General features: G+C 44.3%; 1 protein-coding gene across 1 annotated transcript; it reads right to left on the reverse strand.

The window, feature by feature from the left end:
• On the reverse strand, positions 1-27,637 carry LY9 (lymphocyte antigen 9). Its single transcript, XM_026487267.4, has 10 exons — positions 27,509-27,637; positions 23,252-23,581; positions 12,372-12,647; positions 11,540-11,869; positions 10,039-10,308; positions 8,532-8,633; positions 7,535-7,588; positions 3,990-4,270; positions 3,567-3,638; positions 1-497 (listed from the first exon to the last, which is right to left on the reverse strand). The coding sequence occupies exons 1-10, from the start codon at positions 27,627-27,629 to the stop codon at positions 429-431; spliced, it is 1,905 nt and encodes a 634-aa protein (XP_026343052.2). The 5' UTR covers positions 27,630-27,637; the 3' UTR covers positions 1-428.

The raw sequence follows: 27,637 nt of genomic DNA on the forward strand, positions 1-27,637 counted from the left end.
TTTCTGTCCTTTTATTTAAAAAGATATTATAGTGGACATGATTTTACATAGATCTTTGTGTCCGCAAGTGAGGATATCCATTGGATTCATTTTAGCAGCTGTTTAGAAGATGTCGTGACGGTCCAGGGTCCTTTCGGCAATACTGGGCCAGTCTTGGCAGAGCTCTGAGGTGGTGCATCTGAGCTGCGAGGGGAAACTATATGAGCACACAAGGAGACGGACGGAGCAGGGACTTCTTGAAGGCCGCGACTCCAAGAAGGAGCCTGTGTCTGATCTATTAATGGGCTTGGGAAGTCACAGGGGTGGAAGGCAAGGGGTGGGTCAAATCCAGGCATCTTGGAGACCGTGAAGACAATTCTGAAGTTCTTCTGTCTGGAAGAGCTCCTGGCCCTCCAGCCGCGGGGAAAGAAGCAGCAGCTGTTCTCTTTTCAGGTGAAATTTTCATAGGTAGGGATATCGGGAGAGTCAGGATCATTCTGTTGTGGTGGCAGCACCACCTGTGGGCCAAAGACACACAAGAATATGGTTAAGAAAGCCTGGGAGGCCCTGGTTTCTTCGGCCCTGTGCTGGTGAGAGAGGAAGGTCAGGCCAGGCTAAGACTGGTCCATGCTGTAGGAGTCAGGTCATATGGGCTGGCCTAGTGATGGAACAATCCATCAGGCTGATCAGAACCTCCTAATGGGAAGCTGGCTAGGCTCTCTGTAAGGGAGATAGAGGGCAGTTCGGGGCAGCAGGTTGAGGGGATACAAAAATGGCAATAGAAGGCCTTGCTCTCAAGAAGCTACTGTCTAACGAGCTCAGTCTCTGCCCTGGCTGGAGAAGCAAGACAAGCATCTATAGAGAGATATTCCAGGTGGTGGAGGTTATGCATCGAAGTAATGGTCCAGACTCTTTGGCCTTCATGTTTCCAGAGTTCTGAGGACTCCTTGTTTAGGGAAGGCCCTGAGGGGCAAGTGAGATGCGAGCTGATGTAGAGAGGAGGGGAGGCAGCGTGTCAGTAATGGCTCAGGAATAGCATAAGCCTTTGAGATATCATGCAGAGACATGTGCAGAAAATAATGGCTAACGTAAGCTTGAGAATTTCCTGACCAAGTGGGCAATGACAGCCTTAGGGGAACCAGAATCAGGACTCATGGTCCTGAAAATTCTGAAGACAAGGGATAAATCCCGTCAAGACCTCGGCTGAGGAAATGCATTCATTTCCACTTAGACTGTGAGTGAGGGTGTTTGCAGGGATCTGGAGTCCCTGGGGTGGTGTGGGAGCCATGCACGACTGACCAGACAGGTCGTGACTCAAGGCCGTTCTGAAACTCAGAGTAGGGACTAATGTCCAAGACTTTAAGATTGACCAGTATTGGCCTAAACACAAAGGGCCAGGTCAGAGTAGAAAGCAGCTTTGGGAAAATAGTGAAAAGTGCAGAGGAGGTCTCAAGGCCTCAGGTGAAGCACCTTACTGGCTCAGCCTAGGCATCGTTCCACAAGAAAGGACACGAGGTAGATGATGGTTGAACGGAGCTGAATAGCTGCACCAACGTTTAACTGAGCAGATTCTATCCATCTTTTAAAGTCCAATCCAAATTATCTTTTTCATGAAGCCTTTCCTGTCTACCTCAGTGCAGTGATATCTCCCACTTTCAATGTCTGGGAAACTCTTAGGAACTGCACACCTAACGGGTAGTATGTAGAATGTTTTCATTTCCCTTCTAGGTGATTCAATCGGCTCCACGCCTCCTCCACAGAAAGCCAGTAAGATAACAGGTCTTCAAGGTTAAGGATAGTGCCTTAAACGTATCTCAATCCCCATAGCATTCAGCCTAGTTCTGGGCAAACAAAAGAGGTTCAATAAATATCTATTGATTGATTCGTCAATCACAGAGAAGCAGCATAACTGAAAAACTTTGAGAGTTTTTCTTTTTTAAAATCTTGTTTGGGGGCGCCTGGGTGGCTCAGTCGGTTAAGCATCTGACTCTTGATTTTGGCTCAGGTCATGATCTCAGGGTGGTGAGATGGAGCCCTGTGTCTGGCCCCGTGTTCAGCGGGGAGTCTGCTTGAGATTCTCTCTCTCCCTCTGCCATCCCTCTCCCCTAAAATAAGCAAATAAATCTTTAAAAGAGTTTTTTTGAGCATGTTAAAACAAGGAGTAAAAACAGGGAGGGAATTCAGGGGGAGATTTGAAAACAAAAGTGTATATGAACCCGATGTTTTCAGGGAAGTGAAAGCAGAGCAGGCAGCTAGATTCAGGTCAAGGTTAATTGGTTAAGATTATTCAGGATTATTTTAAAACTCTTTGTAGTTTTTATTTTATATGCATATATATATTATATATATATTTTAAAGATTTTATTTATTTGAGAGAGAGAGCACGAGCTGGGTCAGGAGGGGCAGAGGGAGAGGGGGAGGGAGAAGCAGAATCCCCACTGAGGAGGGATCCCGACTTGGGGCTCAATCCCAGGACCCTGAGATCATGACCTGAGCAGAAGGCAGACGCTTAACCAACTGAGCCACCCAGGTGCCTTGTATTTTTATATTTTTTAAAGATTTTATTTATTTGACAGAGAGAGAGAGCACAAGCAGGAGGAGAGGCAGGGGGAGAGGGAGAAGCAGGCTCCCTGCTGAGCAGGCATGATGCCGGGCTTGACCCCAGGACCCTGGGATCATGACCTGAGCTGAAGGCTGAAGTTTAACCAAGTGAGCCACCCACACACCCCTCTTTCTGGTTTTTAGTACTGAAAGTCCAACTACTGTCGGTGTGACCTTAGGCAAAATTAGCTTCTGCGAATCTCAGCTTCTTTTGTTAGAAAATGTGGATGACAACATATTTGTAGAAGTGTCTTAAGGATCACATGAGAATATGTTTGTCAATGTTTTATAAATTTGATGTGAAAGTTACTTATTATTATTATTTAATGGTAAATTCTACCATTAAGGGATCTTTTAACATCACAATAAAACCAATGTGTTGTAGTTAATAACACATTTTCCAAAAAATCTTGACATTGGACTATTGGTTAATTTCCAATTGTTTTGGGAAATTGCCATGTTGATGGATTAAGATTAGGGTTAAGACTTAGAAATATACATAGATCATACAGTATTTGTTTTTACAGTTTCTCATTTTGGTCAGTGTTAAGAATCATCGGTATAAAACATTATTAAATCAGGGGCGCCTGGGTGGCTCAGTCGTTAGGCGTCTGCCTTCGGCTCAGGGCGTGATCCTGGCGTTCTGGGATCGAGCCCCATATTAGGCTCCTGGGAGCCTGCTTCTTCCTCTCCCACTCCCCCTGCTTGTGTTCCCTCTCTCACTGGCTGTCTCTCTGTCGAATGAATAAATAAAATCTTAAAAAAAATTATTAAATCAATTAGAAATGTTTAGCCTTTGGCCAAACAGATGTGAATCAGAAATACTTGTTTAAGCATCTCTGTTGACCATGGAGTGTGTCAGGTGGATGTACAGTGGAGAGAACCGAAGCTCCTTCACCATGGGGATCTAGGACTTGCAGTTAAAACGGTCTGCACAATAGGTCCTTGCTGTAGGAGCCTCGAGAAACAGAGAAGACTGTTTTCACCTTCTGAGGTGTCTGTAGTCTGCTGTAGATTGTGGCTGAACTCTCCTTCTGCTCAGGAACTGGGGTCTTTCCCTGTAACAGACCAACATCAGACTATCCATAATCACCAGATGAGAGCTTCATATTTAGCCCTGAAGGAGAGGGGACACCCCACCAGGTTTAGGCTTCACACACAAGGTGATGGCTGCCTTAGGGTGCTTCTGGTTGCTCACACCTCCCTTATCAATGGCCCAAGATTGGGAGCTGAGGATGAGCTCCTTCACTCCAAGGAACCCCGGGGTTCGGTAAACATGGATAGAACCACAATTATCTGTCCATGTGCTGCTGGTCCTGGCCCCTGGTTTGGAAGGACCAGTTATCCAGGATATTGGATGGTTCTAGAAGTGGTGGAGGAAGGAAGGTGTACTGATCAAAAGAGCTCACCTGCAAGTTGAAGAATACTTGCGTATACACTGTGTGGTCTGCAGATGCAGCCACCATGCTTTCTGGGGTGATGAGTTCATACTCTGCTTGCCCCTCAGATGCTGAGTCAGATCCAGTGCCCTCCTGAGAGAGCAAGTCATTCTCCTGGTATCTTCCAGCCTTGGGTATGTCAGTCCTCTCCTGGTCCTTCTCCGTTGTTTCACTGCTGTCAGAGGTGCTGTTGGAGGTGGGCCTATGCTGTTGCTTGGCAGTCTTAGGGAAAGTGTCCAGCTTCTGACACCCTTGGGAGAACATATTGTACAGTGTGTGTCCAGCAGTGAGTTTTGAACACATTGTGCAGGTGGTAAAATGTGTGCCAGCCCCCACCTCTTTCTTGTTTTGTGCAAGGATCCAACCTGCTCTGATTTCTACTCCAGGTGAGGCCTAAAGAACTGGAGGAGAGGTTGTTCTCCTGTCTCCCCACAGGGGACTGTATTCCACTCTCCTTTCTCCCTTCCTTTCAAACATTCACTCATTTCCACTCGGTAAACATTCATGGAGTGTGACACGGGATGGACTTAGCAACACTCGGTGAGCTGACCTGGCTCTGTTGGCTAAGCCACCCTAACTGCCATGATGTGTACTCTGGGAAAACACAAAGGTCATTAGATCTGCTCTTGAAGGAAGACATTGTCTAGCGGGGGGGTCAGATCCATACAGAAATCAACGAATGCAAGCCCAGCTCTGGCAAGGGTGACATGAAAAATGGAAGGAAAATGTGAGGACATAGTCTCTGGTTAGGAAGCAGAGAAGAACTCATGGAGGTGGTAGGATCGAGGTGGGCCTCGACAGAGGAGCAGGGTTTTGACGAGTGACAGTCTATTCTTCGTTAAAGAAGCAGCATGATTAAGGGCAGGTGTGAAATATTCTTTTTTAGAAAAAGATGGTATTCAAAATATTTAACAGGTGCAATGGACTGGGTGTAGCTTCATCAGAATGGGTGCCTGTATTGAACAATTGGTTGGCGAACCAGGTGCATGTCTAGCTGCCTTTGGGGGCACATCAAACAGCCCATTTGGTCTGAGTGCAGAATAATAATGGCTCACCCTTAGGGGCACTTGGGTGGCTCAGCCGTTAAGCATCTACCTTCGACTCAGGGCGTGATCCTGGCGTTCCGGGATCGAGCCCCACATCGGGCTCCTCCACTGGGAGCCTGCTTCTCCCTCTCCCACTCCCCCTGCTTGTGTTCCCTCTCTCGCCGTCTCTCTCTGTCAAATAAATAAATAAAATCTTAAAAAAAAATGGCTCACATTTACCAAGTGCCTAGTATGTATCAGACACCATTCTAAACACTTTTCATTAATAAACTTATGCAATCTGCATGAAACCCCATAAAACAAAACTATATTTATCTTTTGCAGATGAGGAAACTGTAGCACATAAGGGTTAAATATTTGCCTGAGTAAGTGGTAGGGTCAGGATTTGAAAGCTGGAAACCTTGTCTCTGATGTTCTCCCCGCCCCCCACCCTGATGTTCTTAACTAATACTCAAAACTACTCCCTATGGGCTTTGCTTAGGAAAAAAGTAGGTAAAGGTGGTCTGGCTAAATATGGAATGAGAATGTAACAGTAATTACCACCTACTGAGTGCACACTGTTGGCACTGACCCACTCAGTACTCACAGCAACTCTAAGAAGTGGGCGCATTTATTTTGCAAGGTAAGGAAACTGATGCATAGAGATTGAATTGCCCAAGATTCGCTAATGAGCATAATCAAGATTTGAACACAGGACTCTCTGGTCTCAGAACATATACTTGGCCCCTAGGTTTTATTGCTTTTTGAGTAACAGACAAAGGCCATGAGGAGCCATTGATGGTTTTAGAGCAGTCAGAGTTGAGCTTTGCAAAATGATGAGCAGAAGGGATAGAAAAGAGGAACTCTGGAGAAGGAGTGTCCAGTTAGGAAATTATTATACTATTTAGGGAAGAATTAACAAGGCATGGGATTGTCTATTAATGAGGACTGGTTAAATAAATTAAGGCACATCTCTAGGATGGAACGAATGGGAGTCAGTCTTACATATGCTAATATTACTAGAATATTCTCTTAAATTAAAAAAGCAAGGTTCAGGAAAATGCTATAGATTGTTCCCATATGTGTAATTAAAAGAAAGACACCTACACACATACACACACACACACACACAAACACACACATGCACAAATATATTTAATGACCATAAATGCATTAAAGACCCCGAAAGGATTTAGAAATGCATCTTAACGATGAAGGCCTCTGGGGGGAGGGACCAGGAGATTGGGATTTGGAAGAAGATTTAATTGTATACCATGTGGATCTATGACTTTTCAGTTAAAAAAATCCTATTCAATAAACAAAAAATTTGTGACACAGCGAACCTCGGTAGTGACAGATCTAGAGAAGAGGAGACTTTGGAGAGATGTGGGGAGGTTAAAGAAGCAGACCTTGGGAGCTGAGGAAAGGTGCTGGGGAGGGAGGAAGACCAGAGGTGACAGTGGTGTCCCCAACACTTCCTTACTCCTCCTCCTGTGCCCGGAGCACCAAGGAACAAGGGCACAGGCTGGGCGAGACCAGGGTCTGCCCCAGGCTGTGAGGACGGAGCTAGTAGGAAGCTTCACACTTAGCCTCATTCCCACTTCTCGTTCCCTTTCTCTTGGTTACACTTTCCCATCAGAAAAGCCTGCACTGTTGGGTGACTCGAGCCACCAGCGTCCCACCCAACACCTCCTGTTCCATCTCTTTGGGGGATCTCCTCCATGAGAGGTTACGTGGGATTTTTTAAAGCAGGGTTTGTCTCAGCGGGTGGAGTTTGGGGATTCTTTAGAACCCCAGAGCTTCGAGTTCAGGGTGGTAATTGAGGATACTGAGCAATGGGAAGGGGGTGGTAAGATGCAGGCATCTCAGCTCACCACTCCAACACCCATCAGGACAGTTCCACTTTTGCACACTTTGTGCAATTGGGGTGTTGCACGGTATTTTGTTTGAAGGAAGCATTCCTTAGCTTTTTCAAAAATCGGAAAACCACTGACACAGTGATGACCTTGGGTAACAGTTGTCCCAGACAGTCTCATGGGTTTGCATTTTAATTAGGTTTTCGTTTTGCTCCTACCACAGATTTTTACCATTCTATCTGGCCTTTGTTCCTCCATTCTCGGAATGAGGAAAATAACGTCATCCTCATTGGACACCACATTTAAGTGATGATAATGCCGGAGGAACCTTGGAGACCCCAGAGAATAGGTTGCCTTTTCTAGCTCTGGTACCATCTTTCCAGAGTCCATCCTGGTTGTGGTTTCTGTTCCCAAACCACCTTCCTTCTCCAAACCACATTACTTCTCAAACTTTAACAGACTTATGATTCACCTTAAGACGCAGGCTAGAGTTCGGTATCTGGGGTGGTGCCCCAATTTGCATTTCTGGCAAGCTCCCGGGGGATGCATGTTGCGGATTGGCAGACCACACTGAATACATAGGAGTTTCCATCTGGCCCGGGGACCCCACAGCCCGTGTCACTGATGATCTTACCTGGTGCATCTGCCGGCATGTCAGCGTGGCTGGAGCTGGAGGCTGGGACTGAACCTGACAAACCGAGGTAGAGAAGGTTTATCAACAGGTCTGCGAGGAGGGAGGTGTCTGATTCTGAGTGTCAAAGGAGTTGGGGATAGATTTCCAGGGACAAAGACAAGACAAAGGCACTAGGGAGGAGGTGAACCCTGATGTGAGTAGGAGCCCATGGGAGAGGGTGACCAGCGTCCTAAGGTCATCTTCAACTAAGGAGAGTGCCCTGGATCCTCCTGCCATCCCTCTGCCCCCTCTGTGGTAGCCACTCGTCAGATTGGTTTGCCATCTTGCAGGAATTGTTCCAGGGATCCTATGTGTTCTAACCCAATATGCTCTTTCTGGGAACTAGTCCATTTCCCCTGCAATATGAAATTCCAAGGGAGCTGCCAATCATAATAGTTAATCCCGTCGGCCACAATGATTGATTGGTCCTAGCAATGGTCACATGACCCAAGGCTGTGCCAATCAGAGATCTTTTGAGTTGGAGTTGGAGGGAAACTTCTTTTTTCTCCTCCTGGTGGCATACCTCTTAATAGGTGTAAGTTTGGAGCTACCAATTGCTGTGTTGTGGCACACCCCACCCCCACCCCTGTCCCTCAGCTCAAAGCGAAAAGTAAGGGTGAGAGATGGAAGGCTCTGGTGATTTTTGAGTCTCTGGTGACATTTGTCCGTAAGGCCAGTGCCTTCCCTGTCTTCCCCACAGATTATGTGAGTCCCAGAATAATAAATCATACCTCCTGCACCGTCCCCCCCCCCTTTTAAAGGTAGTTTGAGCCAGGTTTCAATGATCTGTAACTAAATTTAGAGTCCCAACTAATAGCCCTCCCCACCGTCACTCTGAGAAGAAATGAAGTTTTGGGAGAGAAGGAGTAGGAGGGGATCATGAGAGGGTAGACGAGCCTCCAAAGGTCGCAGGGATATGGTCTAGTGTTGGCAGGTGCCAATAATCTCAGAAACCCACACAGTCTTTTTCGCTTCCAAATGCACCAGATGAAGACCGCAATGCAGGGGATGAAAACCGTCACGAGGAGCACAGTGTAAAGCTCTGTGTTTCTCTCAGGCCCTTTGAAGAGGAATGAACGATATTAATATAAATAATGACAAGGAGATTGGAACAAACAATGGACAAAGCATAATGGCCATCCTACCTGCCTCTTAAAATTTCATGCTATTGCAGAAAATATTCCTTTTCATTCATTCATTCATGCTACACCTATTTCTTGAGCAGGCATTGCTCTGGGCTGAAGCTATAGCAGTACTTAAGGCGGACACCGTCCCTATGTAGAGAGATGTATGCCTTGCCCAGTGCCACAGAGCTTTAAATACCTAAACAGGATTTGAATGTAGGCTGCCTGATCCTAAGACACCCTTATCCATCACACTACACTGCTCCTCTCTGTAAATGGTGTAAGGGCAGTTCTAGGCTCAAGACAGAGTTAAGATTTCCACTTAATAGGGCTCTAAATCCATCTGTCAGCCTGACCTGGCATCGTCACATCCTAGGTAAACTTTCCTTTTTTCTACTTCCTTCTAAAGCAGAACAGAGCACAGAACTCAAGGTCCCAATCATGCTTTTGCTCTGTGACCTTGGACAAGTGCCTTATCTTTTCTGAGTCTCAGTGTCTTTATGTTTTGGAGAGTAGTAAGAGTGTTTGCTGCGTAGGATTATTGTGAAGTTGATTGTGTTAAAATGCACAAGGACCTAGAATAGTGCCTGGCATCTAGTAAGAACCACTAGGCTCCGGTAAGACCACTTTCTAGCTTCCACTCACAGTCTGTGTTCCTTTGTGGTCTACATTCCTTCACCCATCAATTTCTATCAACTCATCTCCACTAACTTCTGACACTGTGCTGCCCAAGTATGGTAGCCAAAAGCCATGGTATGAGCCCTTGGAATGTGGCCAGTATGACAGAAGAATTAAACTGCTTATTTAATTTAATTTAAAAAAATTGAAATAGAAATATGGTGATTCAGTTTCTTATTGGAAAATTGATAAGTAGGTTTGGAACAACTTGGATATGTAAATCTATTTTTTTTAACTGTAACTTTTATGAACTCTGAATACAGATCAAGTACTTCCATTGGAAATTTGGCATCTGAATTGAGATGTGCTGTTAGTGTAAAATACATACTGGGTTTCCAACAACTTAGTACAACATGAAGTGTAAATTATCTCAAGGATAGTTGTATTGAATACAATCCAAAATGGTGATATTTTGGATTTAGTGGGTTAAATAAAACATATTATTAAAGTTAGTTTTGCTTGTTTCTTTTTGCTTTACCTAATGTGGCTATTAGAAAGTGTAACTCACATGTGTGGTTCCCATTATATTTCTATTGGAATGTGCTGCTCTGAAGTACTCTTGCCCACACTCCCTCACTGCACTGCTTAAAGAACCATTCAAAATGCAAACACTTGAATCCAGGCATCCAAGGCCCTGAGGTCTGAGCAGACATAAAGGATAACCTGGACAGATGTTGCCAGAAAGAAAGTGCTGGGAGCTGTTGCTGACAGGGTTGCTGGCGATGCATGTGAAATTGGGATGATTTTCACCACTTGTCCAAGAAACATTGAGGTGAGGTCCCCCTTGGGACTCCACGGTTCCTTTCGGTAGGGGGGTCCATCTATACGTCACGTTGTGTCCACTGTCCTCCACTGAGCATGTCAGGCTGAACCTGCAGATGCCGTCCTCAGCAAGCCCAGGATGCCAGGTAATTTTTGGCTTCTTCAATCTCCCTGTGTGAGGAGAAAGACAGTCCTAATGCAGAGTCAGGCCTGCCTGCTGGGCAGTCACCATGTCTTCGCTCATTCAGAATACACTCATGAAGTTGGGGGTTGGAACTGCATTAGGGCTGAGAAATGCCTCCAGAAGTCACAGGCATTTTGGAGTATACCTGGCCTTTCTCTTGGTAGCCATGAAATCTCAGACATGTCACTTCACCTCTTTGGCTCTTTGATGCTCAGACGTTAAATAAAGGAGCTAATGAAAACTGGAAAAAGAAAGATATCACATCATTCTATACGGTACCGTGGGAAGAACCAGCAAACCCATCAGCACAGGTAAGTACAATGTTCCATGTGCTTTGAAGACTCTTGAAGTCTTACAGGGTGAGGTTCCATCATCTCAGTTTTTAACTCAGGAGATAAAGTGTAAAGGGGTGAGTGCAGCGCCGACATGGAGTTAGTGCTCAATAAATGTTAGCGACTTCAAAAGAAATATCACATTGGTGCCAGTTATTCCCAATTTATTATTATGTTTACTTAATCTTCTTGCCTCTTTCTAATAGCTGAGTCACGGTATGCTACAGATGTGGACTAGCTGACTTCCAGCATATTTTAGCAGGACCATGCCTGGTGATTCTTCACAGATACTTAGACACCACGAAACCCAGGCAGGGGATGTGATGACTATGTCTGGATGGCACAAGCGAAGCAGCTGGCAAACATAAACCCAACTGTCAAGCCAAGCTCCGGTGAGGCCCAAGCCTGAGGAGAAAGACTGCAAGTTCTGTCCCTCACACTCGGGAAAGCCAAGCAGCCGTCCCTCGTGGGGATCATAGGCTCTTTAGACACTAAAGCCTTTCTCCTCAGTCTTCTCTGAGTCCACTCCAGCCAGCTGTGCCCTTATTCAAAATGAAAATGTTCTACAAAAATGCAGGTTGAAGAGTTCTGAGACCCCCTGACAAGCAATGCAGAGGACAGGGGCAAGTACTGAAGGTTGGGTGGCGGAGACCCTAACTCGAAGCCCAGCAGAAGGGGGACCTTGGCAGGTGGAGTTTGCCTAGCTGCTGGTTGGAAATTTTTCCTCCTGTGAGTTGACTGGTCTGAACTCAATAGCTGTCCTAGTGATCCGAGGCATTGTGGTAGGTGGAGAGGCTCAAGAGAGGAGGGAGGCAAGGAAAGCAGCAAAGAGGAGAAACATCTCAGGGAAGGAATCTAATCATGAGCGCTCTGCTCAGAAACTCACCGTAGACAAGCAGGGTGACAAGTTTTGTGCTGATGACTCTGGAGGCCTTTGAGCACACATAGGCATAGTAGTGGCCAGCATTCTCCATCTTTAGCTGGGCAATGATCAGGGAGTAGTCTCGGCTCGAGTTCTTGTTGGGATCCTTGAACTTAATGAATGGATCAGCTGTTGCTGCTTCTTTTTGCTCTTTGCTGATAATAGATGTGTTAAACATCCAGACGACGTTCTCTCCGGAGTGACTGGCCGAGAGTGTTAGAGGCAGGGTGACCGACTCCCCCAAGATCCCCACCACTATCTCCCCCATTGACTCTCCTCTGGAGGCTCCTGGAGCTGCAGTCAGAGATAAGACATTGTGGCTTTAGTCATTGGTTTTCTTCCCTTAACTCTCAGCCTGCCTGAAGGAGATTGAAGCCCCATAGGCTCTCCTGCCCGCACCCCTTTTCCCTTGCTCTGATTGGGCAACCCTGTTGAGCACTTGTTGTGGTCAGATATACACCTGGCTCTGCCTTTTTCATACTCAGGCCTCTCTTGCCCTCCCTGCCCTTCTGAGGAGACCTCAGGGGATACCTCCACCCAAACAAAGAACAAACTAGATCTCTTCATCCATACCCTCTTCCCTTCCCTCACTCTACCCTAGAGTTTCACAGTTCCCTGGGAGTTCCCAAGTGCCCTGCCAGTCTCTCTCAGGCCCCAGAGGGTAGACAACAAGAGTTCTTCAAGCCTGTGTTCTTCCCCACTCTATCTGTGTCCTGCCAGAACCCTGGCAGTTTAGACTCCACGGCTGCTCAGACTGTTTCTGGGATCCCCTGGAGGGCCTAAGGGGAGCCTGCACCTGTACAGAATTGCCGGGCATAGACGGGGCTGGAGGTGTTCTGGCTGATGGGGTTCCTGGCTGTGCAGGTGTATGGCAGGTCTGGGTCACACAGCCTCCAGTGGATGATGAAAGTGGAGCCCTCATGGGATTCAGAAGCATGGGCGTCCTTTGGGGTCCAGCTGTACAGAGCACTTGTCCCTGCCCTCTCCACAAAGCAAATCAAGGTAATGTTACAGGAGCCATTATCAGACATGTTCACAGACTTCATGATGACTTGAGGCTTTGGCACCTGCTCTGTAGGGACAACAGCAATGAGGAGATTACTCAGATCCCTTCTGCAGCAGGAAAGGGCTGAGAGAAGAAGGTGGTGATGATAGAAGACCTAGGGACAGAAGAAAAAAGCCAGAATACCCGTTCCAGGGGAAGTCTTCTCTTAGTTTCCCACCACAGCCCAGACTGAGTGCCTCTCTTCCACACTTCCATAAATCCTGTATAGGTGTTATCTCCATGACTCAACATGACACTAGTCTGATTACTCCTCTCTCTCCCCATCAGTAAATGAACTACTTGAGGACAAGGCCAATGCCTGTGCCTGAATATCTAACACCTGACTGGCCCACAAAAGTCTCTCTTGAATGTCTGGTGAATAAATGGATAAATTAGTCAGTCCCAAACACTGTGGAGCAGGGAGCTCTGCCTCTAGAATTTGAGTTGCTTTTGCCTTTTGTTCTGAATGTATGACCATTGTGCTTCCAGACCTTCTTCCTGGTCCTTTCTTTCCCTTTTGTTCTATTTCCTCTATCCACAGTGTGTGTGTGTGTGTGTGTGTGTGTGTGTGTGTATGCATGTTTAAGTTTGCTTTTTTGGGGGAATTGGTAATACCTAAAATTGAAAAGATACAAAAAAGTGTAAATAATTTAAAAAGCAAGCTTTCTTGTCCCCAGCTACTTATTTGCTCTCCCCAGGAATTACTGTTATGAATTTCTTGTTATCTTTCTAGAAATATTCTAGGTATCGATACATATATGATAGTATACTATATATGTATATACTGTCCAGAACCCTTTAAAAATTTAATAATATATTGAATTTCTGGGGAAGATGGCAGAGTAGAAAGACCCTGAGCTCACTTGTCCTATGGATACAACGAGGTAACACCCACATCAATGTAAATAACCCAGAAAATGACCTGAAGGCTGGCAGACCAAATGCGCCACAGCTAAATATATAGAAGAGGTCGCATCAAGAGGGTAGGAAAGGCAGAGATGCAGTTGGGAACTAAATGGACCCACAGGACTGTCCATGGGAGGGAGGGATGGTGTGGATGCAGAGGAAGGACAGAAACAGACTCACACAGGGAAGATGAATACCCATAACATTTGGTTTTGAAAACCAGAGGGGCCTAATTTCATGAGTTCTTACAGTCAGCGAGGCTTAACACCTGGAACTTTAAAAATCAGCTGGCTGGGCTCTGGGAGGAGGAAAGGAAACTGAATCCCTGCCCTTAAAGAGGCAGCACAACAAACAGCTCCACATATACAGCATAGCTGCAGCAGTTTGAAAAACATCTGGAACATATGGGAGGGATATTTGTTTACTTATCTCAGAGCATGTGCTGGAGGGGCAGAGACCATTGGGAGACTTCTCCAGGAACAAAGGAGCTGGAGGACATCATTTCCCTCCCCTGCCCCACCCCCCAGCTAGCCACAGGGACACCTGTGGGAACCAGTGCCATGCCAACACTCGATACCTAACTTGCCAACAGCACACCCAACCCCTGCATTCTCCTGTAGACATGCCCCTTCCAGCCATGCCTCCATTCCAGGTCCCCTCCCACAGCAGACCTGCACAAACCTCGCTAACACCAGACACCCTGCCCTCCACCCAACCCCTGCTCCTGCAGATTTGCCCCCTCCAACTCAACTTGCCTGGGTCCCATTTACTACAGGTCCCCTCCTTCAGCCCACTGGGGCAAACCTTGATAACACTGCCCAGCTGCCCCTGAGTTCTCCTGTGGTCTTGCCCCCTCCAATGTGCTCCCAGCCAGAGCCCATCCAAAGTGGTGCCACAAACCTGGCAGTGTGCAAGCAGTGCCAGCAGGGGCCAGCACCACTCAAAAGTGACTCTTGTCCCAAGGAGAAGGGAAGATTAGCCCCCCCCCCCCAAAAAAAAGTCCAACTGTGGCCCTAGCAATGGGCTAGAGGCAGACATCTGGTCTGAGTGCAGGCCCTGCTCACCAAGGAAAGCCTCTCAGGGAACAAAACAAGGAAAGCACCCTGTGTTTCAGTGCTACTGCATCTCTGACAAATGCCTGGTCTGACTCAGCTCAAGCCGAGGCAGCCCTAGACTGGCCCACTAACAACACAAGGACCAAATCCTGCCCACAACAAGCAAGGACGGTCATTGTAGATGACTGGAATGAGGGCAAAAGTGGCTCAGCCACACCAGCAGGGCACACACAACATACATAGGAAACACCCCTAAAGCTCCAAGTTCTGGTGAACAGGAGACGTTTCACTTCAGGGCATTCCAGGACCTCTTCTTCCTAAGGCCACTACTTTCAAGAGCAGGAGACACAACTGACTTTCCCACTACATATAAGCAGACACAAAGAATTAGACAAAATGAAGAGATAGGGGAATATGTCCCCGATGAAAGAACAGGACAGACTCATGGCAACAGAGATAAAAGAAACTGAGATAAGTCATATGCCTGATGGAGAATTTAAAGTAATGGTCAATGGACTTGAGAAGAGTGGAGGACCTCAGTGAAACTTTAAAAAAGAGATAGAAAACATCAAAAAGAACCGAGCAGAGAAGAAGAACTCAAAAACTGAAATTAAAAAGACTCAGATAGAGGGGCATCTGGGTGGCACAGTTGGTTAAGCATCTGACTCTTGGTTTCAGCTCAGGTTGTAACCTTAGGGTCGTGAGATCGAGCCTCACTTTGGGCTCCAGGCTCAGCATGGAGTCTGCTTGAGATTCTCTTTTCTACTCCCTCTGCCCCTCCCACTCATGATCTCTCTCTCTCAAATAAATAAATAAATCTTTAAAAAAAATACACAGATGAAATAAAAAGTAGACTAGAGGAAGCAGGAGAATGAATCAACGACCTGGAGGACAAAGTAATGGAAAGCAATCAAGCTGAATGGGCGAGAGGAAAAAAATAATAAAAATTGAAAATAGACTTAGGGAATTCAGCGACACCATCAAGTGTAATAACATTCATATTATAGGAATCCCAGAAGGAGAAGAGAGAGAAAAGGGAGAAGAAAATTCATTTGAAGGGGGCGCCTGGGTGGCACAGCGGTTAAGTGACTGCCTTCGGCTCAGGGCGTGATCTCGGCGTTATGGGATCGAGCCCCACATCAGGCTCCTCTGCTATGAGCCTGCTTCTTCCTCTCCCACTCCCCCTGCTTGTGTTCCCTCTCTCGCTGGCTGTCTCTATCTCTGTCGAATAAATAAATAAAATCTTTAAAAAAAAAAAAAAAGAAAAGAAAATTCATTTGAAGAATAATAGTTGAAAACTTACTTACTGAATCTGAGGAAGGAGACAGAAATCCAGATCCAGGAGGCACAGAGAGCCCGCAGAAGTCAACCCAAGGAGGTTCACACCAAAAAACATAGTAATTAAAATGGCAAAAAGTAGTGATGAAGAGAGAATTTTAAAAGCAGCAAGAGAAAACAGTTACATAGAAGGGAGATCCCATGATGCTATGAGCTAATTTTTCAGCAGAAACTTTGCAGGCCAGAAGGGAGTATCATGATATATTCAAAGTGCTGAAAAGAAAAAACCTGCAAGCAAGAGTATTCTATCCAGCAAGGCTATCATTTAGAATAGATGGAGAGACAAAGAGTTTCCCAGACAAAAGTGAAAGGAATTCATGACTACTAAACCAGCCCTAAAAGAAATGTTAAAGGGGACTCTTTAAGTGGAAAGGAAAGATCGTAAGTAGGAGCTAGAAAAGTAGGAAGCACAAAAGCAGTAAAAATAAGTTTATCTATAGAAATCAGTCGAAAGATTCACAAAATAAAAGGATATAAAGTATGACACCATATACCTAAACTATGGGAGGGAGAGGAGTAAAAAAATGGGTTCAAATTTAAGTGACCATCAACTTAATATAGACTGCTGCTGCTCTGTGGAGAAGATGTTATATACAAACCTAATAATAGTAAGCACAAATCAAAAACACGTAATAGACATGCAAAAAATAATGGAAAATAATCTAAGTTTACCACTAAAGAAAGCCAGCAAACCATGATAGAAGAGAGCAAGAAAAGAAAGAAACAGAGAAGGGGGCACCTGGGTGGCACAGCGGTTAAGCGTCTGCCTTCGGCTCAGGGCGTGATCCCGGCGTTATGGGATCGAGCCCCACGTCAGGCTCCTCTGCTATGAGCCTGCTTCTTCCTCTCCCACTCCCCCTGCTTGTGTTCCCTCTCTTGCTGGCTGTCTCTATCTCTGTCTAATAAATAAATAAAATCTTTAAAAAAAAAAAAAGAAAAAAGAAAGAAACAGAGAAGAACTGCAAAAGTAACCATAAACAAGTAACAAAATGGCAATAAGTACATACTTATCAACAATTATTTTGAATGTAAATGGACCGAAAGCTCCAGTCAAAAGACATAGGGTAACAGAATGGATAAAAAAGCAAGACCTGTCTATATGCTGCCTAAAAGAGCCTCATTTCAGACCTAAAGATACATGCAGATTGAAAGTGAAGGGATGGAAAAGCATTTATTATGCTAGTGGAAATGAAAAGAAAACTGGGGACGCGATACTTGTATTGGACAAAATAGACTCTAAAACAAAGACTGTAACAAGAGACAAAGAAGGACACTATATAATCATAAAGGGTACAATCCAACGAGAAGTTATAATGATTGTAAATATTTATGCACCCAACAGGGGAGTACCCAAATACATAAAACAGATGATAACAAAAGTAAAAGAAGTAATTGAGAGTAATACAATAGCAGGGGACTTAACACCCCACTTACATCAATAGATAGATCATCCAAGCAGAAAAGCGACAAGAAAACAAATGGCTTTGAATGACACATTGGACCAGATGAATCGAACAGATACATTCAGAACATTCTATCCCAAAAGAGCAGAATGCATATTCTTTTCAAGTGCACGTGGAACATTCTTCAGAGTAGGTCACATACTAGGCCACTAAACAAGTCTCAACAAGTTCAAAAAGATCAAAGTCATATCATGCATCTTTTCTGACAGCAACACTATGAAACTAGAAATCAATCACAAGCAAAAATTTGGGAAGAACACAAATACGTGGAGGTTAAATAACATGCTACTAAACAATGAATGGGTCAACCAAGAAGTCAAAGAGGAAACAAAAAAATACATGGAGACAGATGAAAATAAAAACACAACAGTCCAAAATCTTTGGGATGCAGCAAAAGCTGTTCTAAGGAAGAAATTTATAGCAATAGAGGCTTACTTCAAGAAGCAAAAAAAATCTCAAATGAACAACCTAACTTTACACCTAAAGGAGCTAGAAAAAGACAAACAGAACCCCAAACCAGTAGAAGGAAGGAAATAATCGATATTAGAGCAGAAATAAATGAAACAGAAGCTAAAAAAAAAATAGAACAGAACAATGAAACCAGGGACTGGTTCTTTGAAAAGATCAACAGGGTTCTTTGAAAAGATCAACAATCAACTGCGGGCTTAGTCAGTTAAGTGTCTGCCTTGGGCCCTGGTCATGATCCCGGGGTCCTGGGATTGAGCCCCGTGTCAGGCTCCCTGCTCAGCAGAGGGCTTGCTTCTCCCTCTTCCTCTGTTGCTCCCCCTGCTTGTGCTCTCTCTCTCTCAAATAAATAAATAAATAAATAAATAAATAAATAAATAAATACTTTTTTTAAAAAAGAAAAGATCAACGACATTGATAAATCTTTAGCCCGTCTGGAGAGGGGGGGAGGTGGAAGGGGATAGAAAGAGAGAGAGAGAGAACACTCAAACAAAATCAGAAATGAAAGAGGAGAAATAACAACTCACACCACAGAAATACAAAGGATTATAAGAGAATATTATGAAAAATTATATGCCAACAAATTGGACAATCTAGAAGAAATGGATAAATTCCTAGAAACATATAACCTCTCAAACTAAATCATGAAGAAATAGAAAATTTGAACAGACTGACTACCAGCAATGAAATAGAATCAATAATCAAAAAACTCCTCAAAAATAAAAGTCCGGGGGGCGCCTGGGTGGCACAGCGGTTAGGCGTCTGCCTTGGGCTCAGGGCGTGGTCCCGGGGTCCTGGGATCGAGCCCCACATCAGGCTCCTCTGCTGGGAGCCTGCTTCTTCCTCTCCCACTCCCCCTGCCTGTGTTCCCTCTCTCGCTGGCTGTCTCTCTCTCTGTCAAATAAATAAATAAAATCTTTAAAAAATAAAAAAAAATAAAAGTCTGGGACCAGACAGCTTCACGGATGATTTCTACCGAACATTTAAAGAAGAGTTAATGCCCATTATTCTCAAACTATTCCAAAAAATAGAAGATGAAAGAAAGCTTGCAAATTCATTCTATGAGGCCAGCATTACTCTGATTCTAAAACCAGATAAAGACACGACAAAAAAAGAAAACTATAGGCTAATATTTCTGATGAACATAGATGCAAAAATCCTCAACAAAATATTAGCAAACTGAGCCCAAAAGTACATTTAAAAAATCATTCACCATGATCAGTTGGGATTTATTCCTGGGATGCAAGGGTGATACAATATTCATAAATCAATCAACATGGTACATTACATCACCAAGAGAAAGGATAAAAACCATTTGATCATTTCAATAGATACAGAAAAAGCGTTTGACAAACTACAGCATCCATTCATTATAAAAATCCTCAACAAAGTAGGTTTAGAGGGACCATAACTCAACATAGTAAAGGCCATATATAAAAAACCCACACTTAACATTTTACCTAGTGCTGAAAAACTGAGAGCTTCCCACCTACGGTCAGGAACAAGACAAGGATGTCCACTCTCACCACTTTTATTCAACATAGTCCTGGGTGTCCTAGCCATAGCAATCAGGCAACAAAAAGAGATAAAAGGCATCCAAATTGGTAGCAAAGAAGTAAAACTTTCACTGTTTGCAGATGGCATGATACTATGTATAGAAAACTGATACTATGTATAGAAAACCCTAAAGATTCTACCAAAAAACTCGTATAACTGATACATGAATTCAGTAAATTTGCAGGATTCAAAATCAATATATAGAAATCCATTGCATTTCTTTCTTTTTTTTAAAGATTTTATTTATTTATTTGACAGAGATAGAGACAGCCAGCGAGAGAGGGAACACAAGCAGGGGGAGTGGGAGAGGAAGAAGCAGGCTCCCAGCAGAGGAGCCTGATGTGGGCTCGATCCCATAACGCCGGGATCACGCCCTGAGCCGAAGGCAGACGCCTAACCGCTGTGCCACCCAGGCGCCCCTCCCTTGCATTTCTATACACTAATAATGAAGAAGCAGAAAGAGAAATTAAGAAAAACAATCTCATTTACAATTGCACCAAAAATTACACAAACAACGAATCATGGAACACTACATCAAAAACTAATGATGTACTGTATGGTGACTAACAGAACATAGTAAAAAAAAACAAAAACAAAAACAAAGCCAATTGCACTAAAAATAATAAAATAGTCAGCAATAAACTTAACCAAGGAGGTGAAAGACCTGTACTCTGAAAACTGTAAAACACTGATGAAAGAAATCGAAGATGACCTAAATCAATGGAAAGATAGTCCATGCTCATGGATTGGAAGAACAAACATTATTAAAATGTCCATGTAACCCAAAGCAGTCTGCAGATTTAATGCAATCCCTATCAAAATACCAACAGCATTTTTCACAGAACTAGAACAAACAATCCTAAAATTTGTAGGGAACCACACAAAACCTGAATAGCCAAAGCGATCTTGAAAAAGAAGAAAAAAACTGGAGTTATCCTGATACCAGATTTCAAGATATACTACAAAGCTGAAGTAATCAAAGCAGTGTAGTTTGGCACAAAACTGGACACGTAGATAAATGGAACAGAATAGAGAGCCCAAAAATAAACCCATGGTTATATGGTCGATTAATCTTTGACGAAGGAGGTATGGATATGCAATGGGAAAAAGACAATCAACAAATGGTGGTAAGAAAACTGGAAAGCTACATGCAAAAGAAAGAAACTGAACCACTTTCTTGCACCATATACAAAGATAAACTCAAAATGGACTGAGGATCTAAATGTGAGACTTGAAACCATAAAAATCCTAGAAGACAGCACAGGCAGTAATTTCTCTAACCTGGCCATAGCAACATTTTTATAGATATGTCTCCCGAGGCAAGGGCGATAAAAGCAAAAATAAACTATTGGGACTACATCAGAATAAAAAGCTTCTGCACATCAGAAGAAACAATCAACACAACTAAAAGACAACCTACTGAATGGGAGAAGGTATTGTAAATGACATATTTGATAAAGAGTTAGTATCCAAAATATATAAAGAACTTATACAACTCAACACCCCAAAAATAAATAATCCAATTAAAAATGGGCAGAAGACACGAACAGCATTCTAAAGAAGACATGCAGATGGCCAACAGACACATGAAAAGATGCTCAACATCACTGATCATCAGGAAAATGCAAATCAAAACCACAACAAGATATCATCTCATACCTGCCAGAACGGCTAAAATAAAAAACACAAGAAACAACAAGTGTTAGCAAGGATGCGGAGACAAAGGAACCCTCGTGCACGGTTGATGGGAATGCAAACTGGTGCAGCCACTGCAGAAAACAGTATGGAGGTTCCTCAAAAAGTTAAATATAGAACTAACATATGACCCAGTAATTCCACTACTGGGTATTTACTCAAAAAATATGAAAACACTGATTTGAAAAGATACACGCACCCTTGTGTTTATAACAGCATTTTTACAACAGCCAAATTACAGAAGCAGCCTGTGTCTATTGATAGATGAACGGATAAAGAAGATATGGTGTGTGTGTATATATATATATATATATACATATATATATGAATATACATACATGTATATTGAATGTATACATATATGAATATACATATATGTGTATGTGTATATATATATATATGAATATTAGTCAGCCATAAGAATGAATGAAATCTTGTCATTTGTAACAACATGGAAGGTTCTAGAGAGTATTTTGCCAAGTGAAATTAAGTCAGTCAGAGAAAGACAAAAACCATATGATTTCACTCATATGTGGAGTTTAAGAAACAAAATGAACAAAGAAAAAAAAAGAGAAACCAAAAAACAGATTCTTTTTTATTTTATTTTATTTTATTTTATTTATTTGACAGAGAGAGACAGCCAGTGAGAGAGGGAACACAAGCAGGGGGAGTGGGAGAGAAAGAAGCAGGCTCCCAGTGGAGGACCCTGAGGTGGGGCTCGATCCCAGGGACCCGGGATCACGCCCTGAGCCGAAGGCAGATGCTTAACGACTGAGCCACCCAGGCGCCCTCAAAAAACAGATTCTTAACTACAGAGAACACACTGATTGTTGCCAGAGGGGGGGTGGGGGATGGGTGAACTAAGAGAAGGGAATTAAAAGTACACTTATCATGACGGACACCAGGTGATGTATGGAAGTGTTGAATCACCATATTGTACACCTGAAACTAATACAATACTGTATGTTAACTATGCTGGAATTTAAAAAAAGTTGACAATGTATCTTGGAAATTGTTGTATGTCGGTACATACTGAGTTCATTCGTTCTATTTCTATTCGCTGCGCAGAATTCCATTTCTTTAACATATGCAGAGCACTCAACGAGGTCAAACTACCTGGTAGGAAGATGGTGCCGTAGGCTGAATTGTTTCTTCCCAAAGTTCGTATTTTGAAGCCGTAATTCCCAGTACCTCAGAACATGATTTTATTTGGATATAGGACTGTATTTGGAGATAGAGGTCATTAAATTAAAATGAGGTCATTAGAATGGTCCCTAATCCAAAATGACTGGTGTCCTTATAAGAAGAAGAGATTTAAGACCCAGATGACACAAACAGAGGGACGACCATATGAGGATATATCAAAAAGGCGGCTATCTGCAAGCCTAATAGCAAGGTCTTGGAAGAAACCCAACCTGCTGACACCTTGATCATGGACTTCCACCCTCCAGAGCTGTGAAAATAAGTTTCCGTGGTTTAAACCACCCAGTCTGTGGTATTTTGCTGTGCGAGCTAGTACAGGTGGGTGAAGGATATTAACAGAGTTGCAGAAAAGAGAATACAAGTGGCTCTTAAACGTATTTTGGCTGTGTTTTCACTCTGACATCTGTATTTATGGAACTGGGTGAAAAGGACCAACATGGTAGTCCTATTTGTCCTAGACAGAGGAACACCTAGGGAGAAAAAAATCGGTTTTTAAAAATAAAAGCTCAGGGGTACCTAGGTGGCTCAGTCAGTTAAGCCTCTGCCTTTGCCTCAGGTCATGATCTCAGATTCCTGGGATTGAGCCCCATGTCCAGCTCCGTGATCAGCAAGGAGTCTGCTTATCCCTCTCCCTCTGTCCCTCTCCCTTGCTTGTGCTCTCTCTCTCTCTTTCTCAAATCAATCAATCAATCAATCAATCTTAAAAAAAATAAAAGATCGGGGTGCCTGACTTAGTCAGTTGAGCATCCGGCTTTTGATTTCGGCTCAGGTCATGGTCTCAGGGTCGTAAGATTGAGCCCCACGTGGAGTCTGCTTCAGATTCTCTCTCTCTCTTTGCCCGCCCCCCCCAAATAAATACATAAAATCTTAACAAACAAATAAATAAATAAATAAACAAACAAACAAATAAATACATGATAAAAATCCACGGAAGCTCTCTGGAACTCACCATAGACATGCAACGTAAATTCCTTGTCAGTGGTGAATTTAGAAGTCTTCCAGTTTATCTGGGCTTTGTAGGATCCTGCATCTTCCAAAGTCAGGTTGCTGAGAGACAAGGAGTAACTGTTTAAGCTGATGGTTAGTCGGTCCTGGTAGCTTTTGGCCGTAACGAAAATCTTTCTTTCTGCAGTTGCTAAAGCAAGAGCACCTTGGGGACCATTCCAGGCGACGTGCTCAAACTCTGTGTCTACTGAAATGTTCAGGGGGAAAGTCACCGAGCCCCCTAGAATCCCGGGCACCACTGTTGGGGTTGAGTCCTTTCCAAAGGCTCCTGGCCCTGCAGAGACAAAGGAAGGACTTGGAGGAACAGCTGGACTCCTCAAGTCAGCCTTCATTCATTCAATAAAAACATACTTGGAAAAAAATGTCAGATTTTGAGAAATGAAATGAAATTCCTGCCCTCCTTCCTCTAGGCTTGTTGCCCAGCAGAATCATTCATTCATTTCCTCACTTACAAAACACGCTATCGCACAATCACATCTACAATAATCAGTAAAACAGACTTTCTAGGTTTCTGTCCCAATGAGGAAATTAGCCTGGTGACTTGGGGTGAATTTTTGAATTTCTCTGAGGATCAGTTTACTCATCTATAAGACAGAAGTGTTCAAACCTATGCTATCCTCCTTTAGGGATATGATAGACATGGAATAAGAAGAGGTTGCTATAAATCATAAAGAACAAAAGAAGTAAAAAAGGAGCATCTTTTAAGAAATGAGTTGAGTTGATGGATGGCTATCAGGGTGGATTGATGGACAGGTGTGTGAGAAGGCTAGTGAAGTGAAAGTAATGGTAGAACCAGGGTGGGAAGCACATGAGTGTTAGTGCAAAATTCTTTCAAGTTTTCTCTGTGTTCAAGAATTTTCATAATAAAATGTCGGCAACAAAAGGAGCATTTCTCATCTCTATCTCACTCTTCCTTTCCCTCATTGTCCAGGGGATCTCAGACTGGCTTTGCCTTGGCCAGGGAAATCTGGTCTGTCCTTAGGAACAAGGTTTGGGGTTGGGAATAGTTGGAATATAGTAGCATGGATACTGCTCCCGATTTCTTCATCTCGGGAAAGACCAAGATCTCTCTCTTTTTTTTTTAAAGATTTTATTTATTTATTCGACAGAGATAGAGACAGCCAGCGAGAGAGGGAACACAAGCAGGGGGAGTGGGAGAGGAAGAAGCAGGCTCACAGCAGAAGAGCCTGATGTGGGGCTCGATCCCATCACGCCGGGATCACGCCCTGAGCCGAAGGCAGACGCCCAACCGCTGTGCCACCCAGGCGCCCCAAGACCAAGATCTCTGATAAACATTGTTACCATGGCTTCCACAGACCCAGCATCTGTCCAAGGCAGTTCATTTCCTTGCAGGGGCCCTGTGAGTGTCTGCTGGGTGACCCCAGCCTGGATTCCCAGATTCAAGGGCTTCTGAGGCTCTGGAGAGTCCTCTGAAAATTCCAGATCAAATCAGATGGGTTCAGGACCCAGATTACTCCAGGAATCTGGGTGGAAAACTAAGTAAAAAATGTTAAAGAGAGAGGAAAAACCAAAGTACAGCCTGGAGGGCTGGAAAGAGGCTGAAGTGCTCTCTGAAGGCTCAGAGGGTACAGAGTTATTCAGACACATAGAAGAGACACCTAGATTGCTGCAGACTGGTGTAGGGCCAGGGACCAGGGGGTGATTCTCTATCCATATCAGACAAGCACTTGGACCTTGTAGAGAGGCAGCTAGGAGGACGCAGGGCTAGAGACCATGGATAAGCTAGGCTAGGTCAGTTCAGGTGGATTCTGGGGGCAGTCAGAAAGCAGAAACTGGGTTGGTGCAATGTTGGTTTGAAGTTACCTGAAGGAGAGCTCTTCCCATCTAGAAGATATTGTTTATGATTACAATGACATATTAGCACTTTGTAGAAATTACCTCATTCAATCCTCAAAATTATCTGAAAATTAGCCCCGGTTTACAGATGAGGAGCTAAAATTTCTAGAGTTTTAGCTGCTTGTTGAGATGACGGGGTGGTCAGCTGCAGAGCCCAGATTCCGTGTACGTGATGCCCCAGAATGTGGAGGCTGAGAGCGCTGACCACCCTCCATCCTAGGAGCCCAGAAGGTCCTGAGTCTTGGCTGGGCACATATGACTGCACCCATCTCTCCTAACATCAAAGATGAGCAAAGGTGCACAGACTGTCAGCAAGGGGAGCAGGGTGTGGTTCCTATGGGTCAAATCCTGTTACTGTTGCAGCGAACAACGCTACGTGACTCCCGGGATAGTGACAGGAGTCCCAGGTATCAGCCCTCTTATTTTGAACTCTGCCATTTGGCAAATGATAAAAGGGTGTTCAACGATTGTGATAACTGAATTTGCCTTCCCCACCTTTAATAGTTTCCAAATAATGCACTTAGTGATTATTATAACAATCAGCTTCCACCAACTATGTGCCAAGAGCTTGCTTACAGATATCATTTTTAATCTATAAGAGAACCTTGCAAGATACATCTTACTAATCACATTCTACATTTAAGAAACAGAGGCTCACACAGCTAGGAAATAATGGAGCAAAGAATTAATTTCAAGTGTTTCTGATACTTGCAGGGGCAGAGGACAGACTGCTCCAAGGTGGGCCACTTTGACATGAAGATTATTCTGAGCTGCAGGCAATCAAGACCCTGTGGGCTCAAGAGAAACATTTGCCCCTCCCTTAACCACACAGAAGAATCTGAATCGGGGGTCTTTCCCAGAATAAGGGTTACTAGCAGAGATGAATTTTATCTGAGTGTCACATTACATGGCAGGGCAAACATCTAATTACAAAACATCTGCTCTTCTCCGCATTGCCCTGTGAACTACACTCCTTCCCTCTGAAGTCCCAGACCCCTGCCCCCTTCTCCTTAGTTTGGGATGACACAGCTACCTCATTTTGCCTGATGGTCTTTGGAATTTCCGTGTCTGTGTGGATTCCCCAGATATATGCTATTAAATTTGATTTTTTCTTGTTAATATGTCTCATGTCAATTTGATTCTTAGTCCAGCTAGAAGGACCTTGAAGGCGTCAGGAATTCTTGCTCCCCAAAAAGAGATGGGACATTCTTGCTCCTTGACATACTGAAGTGGAAGGACTTTTCATCCTACTGCCTCCTAAGTTCCTGAAACCACTACTTGGAGACACAAAAGCATCAAAGAAACTCTCTGTTAGACCCAAACAGTGAAGTTTGAGGTCATCCCCAATCAGTGGAGCTAGACAGAGGGAGATGCTTCTTTGCCTTGAGGTTACTTGTTGGTCATCTGAGGCTTGGGTGACATTCGACAGGCAAACTTCAGGTTTATCTAACACAGCCAGGAAGCACCCCAAGAATTGAGTTGGGTGTGGATATAAAGAGCCATGATGCTTGTAATGTTTTCATGGTGAGCAAAGATGAGATGGAAAATGAAGAGATCAGACTGGAACCCAGCCCTGGAGTCTAGGCCCCACCCCATACATGCATCTCAGAGTTCTTCTAGAACTCCCCTCACTGCCCACCCCTCCCACTCCCACTGCTCTCAGGTCCCTAAGCTACAGTGCTATCCTCCAAGGTCTTGGAGAAAACAGGATTCCCAGAGGGACAGTAGATGTCACTATCCCTGCTGCCTGAAACCCTCCCTGGGGTACTGAGTCAGCTCTGCCCACTGGCCATGCTGCTGAGAGACGTTTCCTAGAAACTAGCAGGACTTGGGCCTTGATGGGGAGGTAGGATGTGGGGAAAAAAGGACATTCAGAGAGAAGCCACCTAGCCCAGGGCCAGACCATCTCCAGATCCCCAGGGAAACCTGCAGTTCGGGATATATGATAAACGTGGCAGGGTGTAGAAAGAAGCTCCAGCAGTTCTGTGTCCCTAAGAAAGGGGGTGGCTTGTCATCAGAATTTTCCCCTACCTGTGGATTTTATCCACATTATACAGGGAACAAATGCATCCCTCGGCATTTCTTAGCAGGAGAACATCAGAGTGAGAGGAACGTCGTCTGAGCCCAGAGCTCCTTGAGACGGGGGTAGAATGACACCTGCTCATGGAGAGTGACTGCGAACACGCTCACACACAGACACGTACAGGAATTAGGTGGAAGCCGCAGCAGAATTACCACAAGGAGAGGAGTCTCCTGATTTTACCAATAAGAACCCCAGCAAACAATGTCACCGGCCCCGGAGGGAGACCACTAGCAAGCGGTAGTGGCCATAACGGGGACTTACCTGTGAGCAGGAGGAGACAGGTCCAGAGAAAGGAAGAGAATATGCGTGGCTGGGTCTTCTGTGGTTTATTGGAGAAGGGCTGGGGAGCCCAGTCATCCGGGTGTCGCCTCGGGCCTGCCATGTTGGTCT

This window comes from Ursus arctos, unplaced genomic scaffold, assembly GCF_023065955.2.
Source record: "Ursus arctos isolate Adak ecotype North America unplaced genomic scaffold, UrsArc2.0 scaffold_2, whole genome shotgun sequence".
Taxonomy (NCBI): domain Eukaryota; kingdom Metazoa; phylum Chordata; class Mammalia; order Carnivora; family Ursidae; genus Ursus; species Ursus arctos.